The 15999-nt window shown below is 52.3% G+C and overlaps 1 protein-coding gene across 5 annotated transcripts in view; it reads left to right on the top strand.

The window, feature by feature from the left end:
- Positions 1-15999, top strand: part of LOC125415218 (maestro heat-like repeat family member 5) — an 82425-nt gene that overhangs the window by 45135 nt on the left and 21291 nt on the right. For 4 of the 5 annotated variants that reach the window (XM_048457414.3, XM_048457415.3, XM_048457413.3 and 1 more), the window contains exons 7-19: positions 1888-1995; positions 2284-2400; positions 3578-3697; positions 4572-4718; positions 5182-5304; positions 5938-6017; positions 7329-7464; positions 9401-9496; positions 10581-10685; positions 12037-12172; positions 12433-12605; positions 14914-15063; positions 15755-15909. In XM_048457414.3, the coding sequence (XP_048313371.3) occupies positions 1888-1995; positions 2284-2400; positions 3578-3697; positions 4572-4718; positions 5182-5304; positions 5938-6017; positions 7329-7464; positions 9401-9496; positions 10581-10685; positions 12037-12172; positions 12433-12605; positions 14914-15063; positions 15755-15909 (1646 nt within the window). The remainder of the gene's footprint in view (positions 1-1887; positions 1996-2283; positions 2401-3577; positions 3698-4571; positions 4719-5181; positions 5305-5937; positions 6018-7328; positions 7465-9400; positions 9497-10580; positions 10686-12036; positions 12173-12432; positions 12606-14913; positions 15064-15754; positions 15910-15999) is intronic. The other variant, XM_048457412.3, reaches the window with a different exon arrangement.

Below are 15999 nucleotides of genomic sequence, written 5' to 3'. Positions count from 1 at the left end.
AGCCTGTTCCCGCCAGCATCACCACATTACCACAAAACACACACACACCATATGAGCAAAGACACTATGACAGCTGTAATAGAGATCTCCCAGATCATTTTAACTTTATGGGACCATATTGTCTATGGTCCCCAGTTGATGGAAATGACCGTGCGCATCCAGCCTTTATGCAGTCTTGTCCTCAAGTTATGTAATTACTTTCATTTCCATTTTTTAAATATTCATTATCTATTTATTTTGGGGAAATGTGTGGAGAGTTACATGAATGTGTCCATGTGCACACCCATCTGGACCTCAGGTGTCTTTCTCTACTGCTTTCTGCCTCGGTGCCTTGAGGGTCTCTAACTGAACCTGAAACTCACCATTTTGGCAAGGCTGGCTAACTAGCAAGCTCCCAGAATTTATCTGGTTTCACTTCCACCCCTCTCACCTCCCCCACCCTAGTGCTAGGATTACAGATACTTGTAGCAATGCCTGGTTTGTTGGTTTGGTTGGTTGGTTGGTTGGTTGGAGTTTTTTTTGTTTGTTTGTTTTTGTTTTTTAATGTAGGTGCTGAGGATTCAAACTCAGGTCCTCAAGCTTGCCCAGCAAGCTCCCTTAGCCACTGAGCCACGGCCTCAGCCTCCAATGTCCACTTCTTAAATATCTGACAGGCTGAGCTTATACCATCTTCATCATACGTCCCCTTTTGCCATTTCCAAATGAATTATCAGAGATATCTTTCTATTGCTGTGAAGAGACACTATGACCAAGGCAACTTACAAAGGAAACCATGTAATTGGGGGCCTGCTTGCCATTTTAGAGGGTCCATAATCATCATGGCGGAGCACATAGCAGCAGGCAGGCAGGCACTGGAGCAATAACTGAAAGACTGTGTCTGGTCTACAAACAGGAGACAGAGAGAGCGCAAACTGGAAATGGTGTGGGCTGTTGAAATGCAGAGAGACACACCTCCTCCAACAAGGCCACACCTTCTAATCCTTCCTAAATAGTTCCACCATCGGGAGGCCAAGCATTCCAATACATGAGCCTATGGGGACCATTCTCATTCAAACTACCACATTCTACTCCCTGGTCCCCACAGGCTTGGAGGTATATCGTAATATCCAACTCAAAAAAAAAAAAAAAACACATAGCTTTTCATAGTCTCAACACTATTGAAAAGTCCAATGAGAAAGTCTTCTGAGACTCAAAGCCATCTCTTAATTGTAGCCCTTGTAAAATCAAAAAGCAAATTATATGCTTCCAACATGCAATGGCACAGAATATACATTATCATTCCAAAGGAGAGGAAAGGGACACCTCAATATTTTCTAAGATTTGGGGATTCAGAGGATGTCCCTAACTCCAGAAGAATGCTGAGGACAAAACCTCAGACTTGTTGACTTGTAGAATCTGAGAACACTGGAAACGAAGATCTCATAGTCATCACGACAAATTTCCTATTGAGCGAGGGTGTGGGCTTCCAGAATCCTGTATCTAGAAATACAGGATTGCCATTGCATTCATTCACTTGATCGCTCATTTCCCTAGGAAATAGCAGAGTGTGCAGGCTCCCACCCTGCCAGGCACTGGGAGCACACTTCAGAGGAAACAGACTGAGTCCTGCCTAAGGTCCTCGCCCTGTCTCGGGGCCACTTTCACTGACACATCTGGTCTGAGCCCTCGGCGCATGTTGGGAATGCAGCTTCCCAGACTTGTGGATATCCTAAACACATCTGGGGGTACCTTGAGGAATGTGTTCCCCATCTCTGAGATCCATCCAACAAGCCAAAGAGCTGAGTTCAAGAAACCCGGGGGGGGATAAGGGAGTAGGGGATGATGGAGTTAGGGCTCTCAGGCTAGGGGGGAATGCCTCCAGCCCTGCCCCACCCCACCTGCTCACAGATGGCCAGAAAGTCGGTGCCATTCCTGAACACAGATGTGTGGTCCAAGGAATTGCTGTGGACCCTTACCAAGTCTGACCAGACGCAGCAAGCACACACCCCAGAGAAGGTAAGCCCACTGCCCCCAGGGACCCCAGCCATGCACCACACAGGCCCATGGGCTCTGTCATAGGACACATAGGGTCCTTGCAAGAAACTAGAGGAGCCAAAGGCAACAGGATCCAGGCCTGGGCAGCTGGACTAGAAGGGTCTCCCTCCCTCACCACAGGCGGGGTTTTAAGGCCACCCTGGGGCAAGATGGGAAGGGTGGCCATAGGGTCAGGGAAGCCAGGGAGGTTGGTCATAGGAACTCAGGCCAGGCAGGTCCCACTCAGGACAGGATGTTGAACCCCACCAGGACTTCCTGTTCGCCTACTATGGGCTAATCCTTCAAGCTGAGGAGAACAGCACCACCGTCAGGACACACCTCAAAACCCTCTTGGAAACATCTCACCAGTGGCCCAAGCAGCGGGAGGTAAGGGCCCAAGGAGGGGGAGATGAGGACCCAAAGAGGGGGAAGTGAGGGCCCAAGGAGGGGAAGGGAAGGGCCCAAGCAGAAGGAGGTAAGGGCCTAGTCTCCTTTGATCCTCTAACTTCCTGACCCAAACCACAGATTTGGCCATGTTCACCACTGAACCCTGTTTCTGGTCATAAAGTGACTTGTACCTGGTCACTTACTGATCCCTAATTTCCATCATACACTGAGCCCTGATCCTGGTCACACACTGAACCTTGATCCTGTCATACTGCGCCCTGACTCTGGTCATACTCAGCCTTGTTCCTAGTCACAGAATGAACCCTCTGCTTGGTTTCACACTGAACCCTGATCATCATAAGCCTCATTGTTAGTCCTGCCCACACACTGAGCTCCTCTCCTCAGAACACGCTGAACCTTGGTCCTCTCATAGACAGAGCCCTGATCCTCGTCACACACCGAACCTTAATCCTGTCACATATTAAGTACTGACCCTGGTCACACACTGAGTCCCCATCCTAGGGGGTTCTCATCCCAGTCACACTCTGAGTGCTGATGCTGGTCACAACCTAAGCCCTCATCCTGGCTACATGCTGAGCCCTGATCCTAATCATGGGCTCCAGTCTTAATCCTACTGTCCGAGCCCTGATCCTGGTCACACACTGAGCCCCAGTGCTGCTTACAATCTGAGACCCGACCATGAACACTCACTGAGGCCTGATCCTTGTCTTATACTAAGCCCTGATCATGGTCATGGACTCTAATCCTGGCTACATTCTGAGCTTTCTGCTTGGTCACATCCTGATCTCATCACACAACTAGGCCCTGATCCTGCTCCCACCCCAAGTCCTGAGCCCTGAGGCCTGCACCCTGATCACAGTATGAACTCTAGCTCAGTCACAAGCTAAACCATTACCTCATCCCTTTCTTCTCATATATATCTTCCTCCCTACTCCTGAGCATGTCTGCTCAGAGCCAGCATGAGGGACAACCAACCAAAGGTTTCCTCTCCACCTCTTTTCTCCCCAACGCGACCCACCAGACTCCACAAGAGACACCTCATGGGTATCTCACCTCTGAGCTGCGGGCCCTAAAGCGTGTGTGAGTCCCTGCACCCTGCCGGTGGGCTGGGGAGGCACTGAGTCCAGTTCACAGTCTCAGGGGACTCTGCCCACAGGGCATTGCTCTCACGGTGGGACTGACTGCGGTACGCCACTTGGACGATGCCTGGGCCATCCTAGAACAGTTTGGACGGAGCACGTCCGTCAAGTGGAGCCTGCAGAACTTCTCCCTGAAGGTATCAGCGCAGGGCTCCTGGGGCTGCAGGGCCAGGGGCGGGAGGGACGTCAAACCCCACACTGCCTGAAGGAAAGCAGAACAACTACTGTGGGATTTTGGTTGTCATTGAGGCGAGGATTTATTTGAAAAGTAAGACACTTGGCCTGAGAACTCCTTGCGAACACCGGAGGAGGCTCCACGCTTGTGCTACCTTACTGCACCTTACATGATTCCCCCTGGAAGACACAGTGCCTGGGGACCTCTCCCCTGGGAGTCCTTGGTGGGGGAGGCCTCTTGCTGCTTTCGCAGTTCTGTTCATGGTTAACCCTGCAACCTGAAGGCCAGGAGCCTCTGATGGGTCTTTGTATCTGGCAAGTGGCAGAACTGGGGTACATGCCTCAGACTCTCAGAGGGCACCTGGCACTGAAAAATAATACCACCATGCTAGTACTCAGTGGCATCTGAGAGGAGAGGTGACGCTGGACCACACCCAAGCAGGAAATTCCACTTGGCCCATTACTGTCTGTCTGGATAGGAGCATGATCTTTCCAGGCCCCCAGAGGCCCACTAGGGTACGGTGCACCAGACTCGTCTCAGGCAGTAAGGAAAGGGGTGCTGGGCTACGGGGAAAGGGCTATCACAGGAGGCACCCCAACTCTTCCAGTTCCAACAGAACCAAGTGCCTTACACATAGCCCTGGGTGTCCCAGCACAAATCAGTCCAACCTCCTAAAAGCCAGTTCCACGTCTGCTGTTCTCATTTGGTGAACAAAGACCCTTTAGACGACCCCTCTCCCACCTTAATGGGATCAGGGTGCGCCCCCCACCAACTCCTCAAGTAGACTGTGGGCAAAGCCTGACACCAAATCCACCCCTACCCGGCCCCACGCCCAGAGCCTCGAGGACCTTCGGTGGAAATGGGCTGGCAGCACCATCCTCCTCTCCTACGGCCAGATGGCAGCCAAGGCCAAGAGCCACATCCTGCCATGGGTGGACAATATCTTGTCCAGGATGATCTTCTACTTCCGCTTCAGCTCCTGGGTACAGGTTGCCTTGTTCGCCCTCACCCCCGTCCTGCACCTCCTCCCCCCTCCCACGGGGAGTCAGAGAGGCCCAGGGCCACCTTTGACCTATGCCCACCTCCACACTGCCCCAAACTCCTTGAATCAAATGGGGGGGGGGCTCTTACAAAGCAAATGCTGGATTTTCACTTGGGGAGGGCATGGTGCCCATCTCTAAGGAGTACCATAGCTCAGGTTGTTGCAAGAGCCAGCGGCAAGCCTTACCCATCACGCTGTAGCCACCTCAGCCCAGAAAGCCTCACAGGTGCCCCTTCCTAAAGAAAACCCCACCCACAAGCTCCCAGCCCAGCCGTCTCTGCCACATCCCTCTCACCCTGACCCAACTGCACCTGGAGATGGTGTCCTTGGCCTCCCCTCTTGTTCTCTCCTGTAAGCTCCTGGGCTCTCAGCCTGATCTGTGCCCTGGGGCCTGACCTACACAGGATGAGACCCTGAAACAAAGCTTCCTAACGGCCATCACGATGCTTATGGGAGCCATCAGCCGGAGTGAGGGCGCCCACAGCTATGAGTTCTCCCAGACTAGCGAGCTCCTGGAATGTCTGATGGTATGTACCAGGCCCTGGGCACGGGCAGCGCCCCCTCCCTCGGTGCAAGAAGCCCCTCCCCCAGCCCATCTGAAATACTCCGTGTCCTTCAGGTGACCTGGGTCTTGCTGGGACCCTGTATGCCCACATTACAGCCAGTGCCACTGAGACACAGGAAGGCCAGCACACTCTATTCTATATGCTTTCTTGACTCAGGTCCCAGGTCAATCACTTAGGATTCTGGCTCCCTAGACAGATCTGCTGGGACAATGGGAAATGCACAAGAGACTGGGCAGTAGTATCAGAAGCAAAGGGCATTGATAAGGCAGGGTGGCTCCTGTCTCCTGCCTGGGACCCAACAGCAAAGTGAAATAATTTCTAAGGAAGCAAGAGTCAGAGCAAGCTGGAGCTAGTCCGGGGAGGAGCAGGCAGCTTGAACTCAGTATCCAGGACTCAGACCTGGCTTGTCTAATTCCAGAGGCCACGCTGGCTCTCTAAGGGGGAGCCAGGTCTCACTACCAGGTGGATAAAGACAGACGGCATCAGCGCCTGAGTTGCGTAGCGTCCTGAAATTCTGAGGTAGGGCTAAGATTTGGCGTCAGGGGCCGAGTCAGCTAGGCCTGAGCCTCTGCACCTTCTCCCGTGGCTTTACAGATACTGATGGAGAAAGAGCCACAAGACACACTGTTCACCAGCATCCGCCAGCAGGTCATCCACATTGTCTCCAGCCTCTGGTAGGTTACAGCCTATGGGGGCTGCCTTGGCCCAAAAAGGCAGCTCCCTGGCCAGGATGCTAGCTGGACAAGGTGGAGGGAAGTCAGACACCAAGGCCCTGCAGGGGAGAGCTTGGAGCTGAGCCACTACAGGTCACGGGGGTGGGGGGAGAGGAAGGGGGCTAGAACATTTATCCTGAGTACAGCCACTCGACACAGTGAGCTGAGTCTCCACTCCTAGTACTCAAGTAGGGAAGAATCTAGAAGGAGGCCAAAGGAAAGCTGCATCTAACCCCAGTCAAGCCCCAGGGCATGAATCTAGAGAGCTTGGGAGCCCCAGACCCCAGGGATACAGGTCCCAGTTTATCTCTCCACCCACAGATCAGGGAGGAGGTGAGACAGGGGAGATCAGAGTTGCCTGCTCTCAGACTATAGCAGGCAATTCACATGGTGCTTGGCAGGGTGGCAAATGGAACTGAGCAGACATCCATGCCGACTGCATTCCCGGGGGCTTCGCCTCTGCAAACCCGCACTTCGTTTTCTGCCAATGCACAGAGATCACTCTGGGTGCTTGGGGACTGTCTGGTTTCTTAGGACCCAGCTGAAACCAACAGCAAACACCCCTGTTCTCCAAAGACGCCCCTGGAAATGGGAAGCATACCACACATAGGGCTGGGAAAGTTACCCAAAGAGACCAAAGCAGGAAGTAAGATAGGGAGGAACATCCTCACGAGGCAAAGAAGGGTAGGAGCGCCAACACTGCGTCAAAGAGGCTGATTGGGGCTGGAGAGATGGCTCAGTGGTTAAGAGCTTTGCCTGCTCTTCCAAAGATCCTGAGTTCAATTCCCAGCAACCACATGTGCTCACAACCATCTGTAATAAGATTTGGTGCCCTCTTCTGACCTACAGGGATACATGCAGGCAGAACGCTGAATATATAATAAATAAACAAATCTTTTTAAAAAAAAGGGGGGGGGGCTGATTGACAGCTGGTAGAGTATCGATTCATAGACTAGTCCTATAAGCCTGGTGTTCTGCCAGAGTCCAGGACAAGACCTAAGGCTGGCTTAAGTTGGCTGAAACAGGACTGTTAAGCAAAGTCCTGCACGGATGAGTCAGTGAGCCCTGCAAGTACTTAGCTACAGGAGCGGCACCTTCAAAGGCCCTCACAGGGCACGTGGTTGGGTTGACAGACCAGTAGGAGACTGGGGAGGTGAATGTGTGCACGCACGAATCCCTGTGAGAAGCAAAGGCTGTGGGTTCGGTGAGGTCTGTGCCCTGACCGCTGCCCTCCCGGTCCCAGGCCCTCAGGATCCTTCACCTTCCCAACAGCCCACTGAGACCACCCATGGATGTGGACAGGAAGTCCCGGCTCCTCTCCATCTGCTTCCGCAGCATCTTTGCCCTGCCACTGCTGGATGCCCTGGAGAAGCACACCTGCCTCTTCCTGGAACCACCCAACATCCAGGTACAGCCTGCGCTTAAGCCCAGGGGATTCTCAGGTAGGAGGTCAGGCTCAGTCTTCTGTGTATGGCAGGGTGGGGAGCATGGCCTGGCCACTCCACAGGCAGGTTGAAGGTCCTGCATAGTTGCCTAAAGGCTCTGGGTCCCCATTTGCCCTCCTGGAACATGGCCCATTATTATCTTTTGGGCTGTGCTAAGGTAGGTGGCTTACCTGGTGTGTGCCTGTTCAGGAGCTCTGTATATAATGAAATGCATGGTCTCCTTGCTGACCGAAAATCCGTGCAGAATAAGCAGAGTCACCACTGTGTTTCTCTCCCTCCAAGTCCCAGGGCCACCCAAGGAATTCACAGAAGAGAGGAGATGGCTCTTTCAAAGGGATGAGTTCCCTGATATTACAGGGATTGGTCCTGTCGCACTAAGATGGTTTACAGAGTCACTGTCCTTGCGGGTTGGGTTGCATTAACCACGCCTGCCTGCCTGCCTACCTGGGTCACTCACTAGATCAGGCCTCTCCTGTTTAATTCTAAGCAGACCCTGCAGGAAAGATGCTTGCCATGTCTCATGGCTACCACCAGAGGGCGCATGAGATTGTCAGGCGTAGTCCCAGCCCCACGTGACTGGTAAAAGGCAGGACGGCTTTGTAAAGTGAATTTCACAGGCACCGGTTGTCTGTGGACCCTCCCCACCTTCCCACAGCGACTGGGGTTGGGGGGGGGCAAGGAGTACACATCTCAGAAGAATAAAGTCAGCAGTGGGAAGGCCAATATCTGAACCCTACTTTAGGGTCCCTACTTATATTACACATCTGTGAGGCTGGGCCCAAGCTGCGTGAGGACAGACAAGAGCTGTGGGACAGGTGGTGACAGGGGAGGAGGAGTATCGGCCTCAACATCTTTCAAAGCCCCTGGTGACTAGAAGACTCCTTGACCCTGCAGAAAATGCCGCCAAGGACTGACTGTCAGTCCTGGGAGCCAGTAGCATTGATCCAGGCTCCCTCTGTCTCCTGCCCTGTCACATGGGACCGGCTGCCTGTCACCCCTGTGGAGGAACACTGACCTCAGAAATGAAGCCATCCAGGTCACCAAATAGCAAATGGCCAGAGCTCCTAATGGCCTCATGAGAGTCTGTCAGGGCATTTCTGTGACACACACACACACACACACACACACACACACACCCATGAACATGCCAGCAACATTGTTGAGGGCCCTTACATGAGCCTCAGAAATCCCATCAGCTTTATAGCTTGCAGGACTAGGAAAAGGTAGATATCCATGCCAAAAAAAAAAAAAAAACTTTTGAAAGGGCTGGAAAGACAGGCAGATCTCAGTGAGTTCAAGGCCAGCCTGGTCTTCCAGGACAGCCAGGACTGCTACACAGAGAAACCCTGTTTTGGGGGAGGGGAACTTTTAAGAGGACCAATGAGACGTTGATGTGCAAAAGCACTTGCCACTCAAGTCCAAGGACCTGGGTTGGATCCTAGAATCCATAGTAAAGAGAGGACACGTGACTGAAAGTTATCCTCTGCTCTCCACACACATGCTGCAGTATGCATGCATGCACACACGCAAAATAAATAGTGAAATTAAAATTTACTAAGATTTTCAGGAAGAAAAATACAGTGTGTTACTTCCAGTAACTGTTTCCCTTTTTCCCTGGGGTCCTGGGACAAGGCAGGCCTGGTCACGTGTCTACATGTCTATGGAGGCAGCCCTGCTGGGACTGAGTTTTCCCTTGGGTAAATTCACTTGGGTTGGTTCCCAAGGCCTCCCTGGCCTGTCTCCATGCCTGTGTGGCAAGTCCTCTCGCAGATACGGTAATGAACTCTGTCATCTGCGGGAATCTGGTCTTTGGACATGCAGAAAGTGGGTGCCGCTGGATATTGCAGTGGCCTTGGCCCTCATCCCTACGGGACCTAGCTGACCTCCTCCCTTCCACAGGGACTGTACAACCAGACCATGGAGGCGATGGACCACATGCTACGGTGCTTCATGATGCAGAACCCCACAGCCAATGAGCTGTACTTCCTGTTGTCGGTGAGGGCTGCTGACAGCTGGGGGGTGGGCAGGGCAGGGATGCTCAGCTCTGGCCTGAGAGTCCCAGAGAGGGCCCTCCACAGGATGCAAGACCTGGCCAGCAGGCTTCCTATGCCTAGAGGTTTAGAGCATCTGGAGGGGACAAGGAAGCATCAGTCAGCCTAGGCTGAAAAGGATCTGTTGAAGTGGCTTCTCCTACCACCTGTGCCCATACCACAGTGTCCCCCAAGGGCATGGATCCCACAAACCCTCTCATCTGCCCCCTAGGTGTCCTTGGGAGGGAGACCACTCAGCAGATAGTGAAGGCCTAGTAGCAGGTCCTAGATCCAGTGGATAGGCCAGGTCCATCAGGCCAGAGGTCAGGGCCAACGGGAGTTCCTAAGGAGCCCTGAATAAAAAAACTTTAGCCATCCATGAGAGGAGAAGGACCCACAAGAGGAGCCTGGAGCCAAGGAGAGGCAGGAGCCAGCTCAGTAGGTCAGAGTAGAGGTAACTCTGCCCGCTAGAGCCTGGAGGGTGAGGGGTTATGGTGAGGCTCAGCCACGCAAGAAGCTAAGAGCAAAAGCAGGATCACCAAGCCCTGTGGTGAACAGGTGGAAGTCAGGAGGGAGAACACAGGTGAAGGAACCCCCGAGAGAGCATGACAATCTAGGAATGTGCCTAAGCAGCCAAGGCTTCTACCAGCGGAAGCCACCATGGTTTCCTCACCCATTCCTGGGTCGCTCTATCTCCAAACATCCTGCGTCTAGATCAGCTGACCACACAGCCCCTCAGCCATGCAGGAGTCTGAAATCAGTACCCACCCTCTGCCAGAGGCAACTGCATCCCTGCTTATGCCACACAGCAGAAGGTTCTAGGAAGGGGCATCCGTAACACAGCAGGCTGAGAGCTTCCAGGGGAGGGAATGTTTCCGCTGCCCAGGAAGTGGCCAGTCGTGAAGGGCAGCTCTAGAGACAGGGACTGACAAGAGAACAAGAAAAGTTGGGCCTGAAAGTGGTGAAAGCCAAGGAGCCTTGCTGAGGAGTGGGCATGGAGGGCCGTCTCTGGGCGTCTGGCACGACGCTTGACTACACCCACCCTGCAGCACCTGTATGTCTGGCTGGCGTCAGAGAAGGCTCACGAGCGACAACGGGCTGTGCACAGATGCACAATCCTCTTCAAATTCCTGAACTATAAACGCTGCCTAGACGTAAGCGCCATCTCCCCAGCTCCTCTCTTCCCAGCTCCTCTCTCCCCAGCTCCCCGCCTCCCCAGCTCCTCTCTCCCCAGCTCCTCTCTCCCCAACTCCTCGCCTCCCCAGCTCCTCTCTCCCCAGCTCCTCGCCTTCTCCACTCCTTAATCATACACCTTCAAGGGTGGGGCCTCCTGTCCAAAGGAACACCTCCGTCCCTGCCACCAGGCCAGGGTGGCCCCTGAACTTCCTGCTATCTGACTGAGCTCCATGACGAGGGAGTCTAAAAGATATCCCTTTTTGTGGTGGTTCTTTTATTTTTAATGACGTAAATAACTTTTTTAAAAAATAATTTTCGGGCTGGAGAGATGGCTCAGAGGTTAAGAGCACCGGCTGCTCTTCCAGAGGTCCTGAGTTCAATTCCCAGCAACCACATGGTGTCTCACAACCATCTGTAACAAGATCTGGTGCCCTCTTCTGGCCTGCAGGCATACATGGAGGCAGAATGTTGTATACATAATAAATAAACAAATCTTTTAAAAAATTAATTTTCTGGGATTGAGCCAAAAAAACTCCACTCCATAATGAAGATAAATCACATTTTAATGTGGTCAGGTCTGGGGAAAGGGCTCAGCAGTCAAAAACAGAGTTCCCGGCATCCACTGGTGACTTGCAGTCCTCCACAACTCCAGTTCCCTGGGGTCACCCTCTTCTGACCTCTGCCAGTGCCATACACAGCAGGCAAAACACTCATGCACATAAAACATGCAAGGAAGATAAATCTTTTTTAAAAATGTAACTATGGTCCACAGGGTGTCTATGTGTATTGTAAATAGTTTTATTGACTCCAGAATTGAGATCAGGATAAGAGAAGCCAGAGAGCCAGGCGGTGTTGGCACACACATTTAATCCCAGCACTCAGAAGGAAGAGGCAGGCAGAGCTCTGTGAGTTCGAGGCCAGCCTGGTCTACAGAGAGAGCTCCAGGACAGCCAGGGCTACACAAGAAACCCTGTCTGGATAAACCAAGAGAGAGCTGGCAGGAAGAGAGCCAGATAGTGTCCCACGAGGTCACAGCTGGATCCTTTCCTAAGACCTCAACACTCTGTTCCTCCAGGAGTTTTCTGGGGTTTTTGTTGTTGTTGCTGTTTGTTTGTTTGTGAGGGTTTGTTTTCGTTTTTCATTGTTTTTTATTATATAACCCCCATTCTTTTTTCTTGATTACCAAGTTTTGGAATCAAGTCCTTATATTTTTCCTAACCCCGGTCCTGCTACGCAATTCAAGGGATCCTCTGGTGGGGGCCATTCTGGATGCATGAGTAGCCATAGGATGCTGTAGGTAGGCACCATCAAACTGTGCTCCCTACGTAGATCAAGGAACCCTTCAGAAGGCTGGGGCAGCTGGTGGCCATGCTGGGGATCCTGTGCCAGGACGCAGACAAAACCATCCAGTGCTTCAGTTTAGAAGCCATGGGCCATCTCTATCAGCTTCTGATATACCACAAAGGTGAGTGTTCTCAGCGCCACCTAGCCCCTCCCTACCTCAGCCTGGGTGGGCCTATTCCAGCTCTCCTGAACGCCACCTTTCCCCAAGTCCACCCTCAGTCCAACCTTGACTTCAGCCATAACCTTCTAGTAACAAACCCCCAAACACAAATACACGTGGGCCTGCCGCCAGTCACTAATGCACCCAACCTGATTCCTGTTCTGTCCCACATAAACCCCAACCCACTCTACCATGCCCTCCTCCCTGCCTGCCCTGACCAGCAGGAGAAGTTCCAGAGATGGAGAGGGAGACCCCTCTAGAACTCTCTCAGCCTGATGCCATTGGAGCTGCCCTCTGGAGCAGTGGAGACCAGAAGGACACTCTTCTGATCCCCCAGGATATGGCATCCAAAAATGACAGCATCTTCTTCATGGGCAGCAACCAAGTTATAAAGGTCAAAGCCTTTTAATCTTTCTGGATGGATGACAGATGGATGGATGGATGGATGGATGGATGGATGGATGGATGGATGGATGATGGGTGGGTGGGTGGATGGATGGATGGATGGATGGATGGATGGATGGATGGATGATGGGTGGGTGGGTGGGTAGATGGATGGATGGATGGATGGATGGATGGATGGATGGATGGGTGGGTGGATGGATGATGGGTGGGTGGGTGGGTAGATGGATGGATGGATGGATGGATGGATGGGTGGATGGATGGGTGGGTGGATGGATGAGTGGGTGGATGAATGCATAGCCAGAGAAGACTGCCACATCTGTGAGTGGTGATAAACACATTCTTTTCTAAGTTGTTGAGGGGGGGACCAGGCAGGGTGGACGGACACCAGGACATACTAGGCCATGTGTACCTTAGACAGGAGCCTTCGTAGGTTTTCTCAAGCCCCCTTTCTCAAGTTTTTCCAACCTTCTCTAGGTTGTTTTCCCATTTACCACTCTCCCACCCTGTCACACCAAGGTTTGAACTGTGTAATCCTCAGAAGCCACTACCTGAGGCTGTGAGCTAGGTACCTCCATTAGCTGGGTGACCCACACTAAAGTGGCATCGAGCTGGGAGTTCAGGAAGTCTGTGAGGTGTGAGCTCTTGCTTGCTCAGGTTGGGTTGAACTTTGGCTAAGAATGACCCCTGTGATTGACATACTTGCCGGTCCTTGTGAGACCTAGCCTTCCACTTCTCAACAGGGTCCATGTGGGGCCTGGTAGTTGAACCAACCTTTAGTAAGCAGCCATGACATCCTACATAACAGATGATGGAAAAGTGGAGTACATGGCTAGTGAGTGCCCCAGCAAGACTTTGTCTGATCCCATGGACTCCAGAACACAGCAGCTACAGTGAGCTGTCTGAGTATTAGGCCCCTTAGAAGTTTAATACAGACTCTCTCAGTCCTTGGCACCAGTACCTCCATGGGCCTGCCTAAAATGAATAAAATCTCAGTTAGCTGTAGTTTGCATCAGAGAACCTGGGGAGGGGGCAGAAGTAAGACAAGGAGGGATGAGCTCCACAGAAAGTTTCAGAAGAAAGGGGAGCCACCGGGAAGCTTAGAGTCCAGTGCCTGGAGAGAGGCAACCTGCTCTCCGTCCATGGGGGAGGCACAGATGGATACAAGCAGAAGAGTAGGAATGGGAGGATCTGCTGACTTCGAGATGGAGCCCTTGGAAAATTCCAATGGAGAGCAGATATTCTGGGCCTCAATTCCCCTCCCAAGTCTGTACAGGACTCCTCATGTGGTCCTGGTGTGTACTGTACATTTATCACCTTCCTCTTCATCTTTACCACCGGGTATCACCATCATCACTAATACCCTCGTCACCACCGCCATCATCATCCTGCCATCACCCCACCCCTAACCTCACCACCGTCATCACTAATACCTCCAACTTCACCATCCCCACCAACATTCGCTATCACCGCTCCCATTATTATCACTAATACTCCATCATCACCATCATTCCCATCATCATCACCACCATGGTCACCACCCCCACCATCACTATCATTGCCACCTCCATCACCCCCTCCCACACCTGCCGTAATCACCATCACCGTTATCCTCACCCTCACCATCACCACAGTCAACCCACCATCTCAACACTTACTCGTGGCCTTGATTAACGCTCAACTTCACAGGAGTCTCTCTCTCCTGTAGTACTCTGGGCTCTGAGTATCTCATCACTATTCTAATTTGAACTTTCTGTGAGGTTGAGTGCAGTCTACATCTGTGCAGATCAAAGAAGCCGCTGGCCCCATGTAGCTGTTGAGCTCCTGGCATGATCCTAAGGCTGCTGAAGAACTGAAGTTTTAGTTTTACTAGATTAAATATTGATAGATTTAAGTATATCGTGGATCTAAACTAATGAGTGGCAGGGATATTATAGTGAACAGCCAGTCTTTCCAGAAGGTTCTGTCTGTGTGTGATCTAGCCCAGCTTTATCCTCCAGGGCACTAAGGAGGGGAAAAACATAGAAACTTATACTCACCACCTGAATCTAAGAACAAGCCAATGTTTGCTGGCAACAAAGAGTCCTATACCTGCCCAGTGCTAGACACCAAACCCTTCCTTCCTGTCCCCAGGCATTGACTAGGGCAGAGAGATGTGGAAGAGATTGTATACTGGGCCCACATAGAGAGCCTAGAGGAGTGGGTGCCTAGAGATTTGGGGAGTCTGACAAAGGAGAAGGGTTAAAGGGGACAGGCACAGGGTTTGGTCTGATAAGCTAACAGGCTCTCCACTCTCACAGGAGATCACGGGTCATCTTGAAATGGCAGAGCTGACTGACCTCATCTGGACAACCATCGATGGTTTGGGCTCTACCAGCTCTTCCTGGGTGCAGGCATCTGCCAATATGCTTTTCCTTGTCGTCCAGGAGCATGGGGACAACCTGGCAACTGTGAGGGGTTGGGGCCTCACCCAGGGCCAGGGAGGAGAGGGGAAGAGTTGAGGACTAGGCCACAGGCAGCATCTAGGAACCTTCTCTAAAATAGGATGAAGAAGACTGGGATCCCACGCAGGCAACAAACAACCCAATTAGTGGATGGATGGATGGATGGATGGATGGATGGATGGATGGGTGGATGGGTGGGTGGATGGATGGATGGATGGATAGATTGGATGGATGGATGGATGGATGATGGATGATGAATGGATAGATAGATGGCTAGGTGAGTGGATGGGTGGATGGATGGATGGATGGATGAATAAATATATGGACAGGTGGACACAGAGGTAACCTAAGGGAGCCTTTGTGGTCCTGGTGACAATTGCAGGGTCATGGGGTAAATATACATTGATCAAATATAGCTACGGACCATAGAGGAATGGGGTGACATGGAGGAAAAACGTACCAGAACTTGTAGAGCTTGTGATCTGATGAATGACAATATACAGACAGAGGTGGGCAGAATGACCCAGTAGAGAGAGAGTGATGAACCCTACAGAGTGAGAACAGTGCCCCAGCAGGAGACAGCTGATGCCAACGTCTCCAGACGCCTCAGACAGCCCTACTGGGACCTCCCTTCAGGCCAGGTGTGCAGAGCAGGTGGGCTCTCCCCATCAGACCCCTCCTACTACTCCCCGAACAGGTGGGTAAAATGGGCCAGGCCATCCACCACCACCTCTGTGCCATCCAACTGCCCCAAGCCAAGAACAATGCCCTGCGTGTCATCACCCTCCTGGCCCGGAACCACATCCCAGAGCTGGTGGCTGCCTTCCTGGACTTGTCCACTCCCCTGGACAGGTACCTAGCCCTACCCTCCTCATTGACTCCATTACCTACCCTTCATTCTTTCTCAAGCCGGGGTCACAGCTTCGGCCCTCCTGTCTGTCC

Source organism: Myodes glareolus, chromosome 19 (assembly GCF_982192425.1).
Source record: "Myodes glareolus chromosome 19, mMyoGla1.1, whole genome shotgun sequence".
In the NCBI taxonomy this organism is placed as follows: Eukaryota; Metazoa; Chordata; class Mammalia; order Rodentia; family Cricetidae; genus Myodes; species Myodes glareolus.
This window is presented reverse-complemented; position numbering and strand designations above follow the sequence as displayed.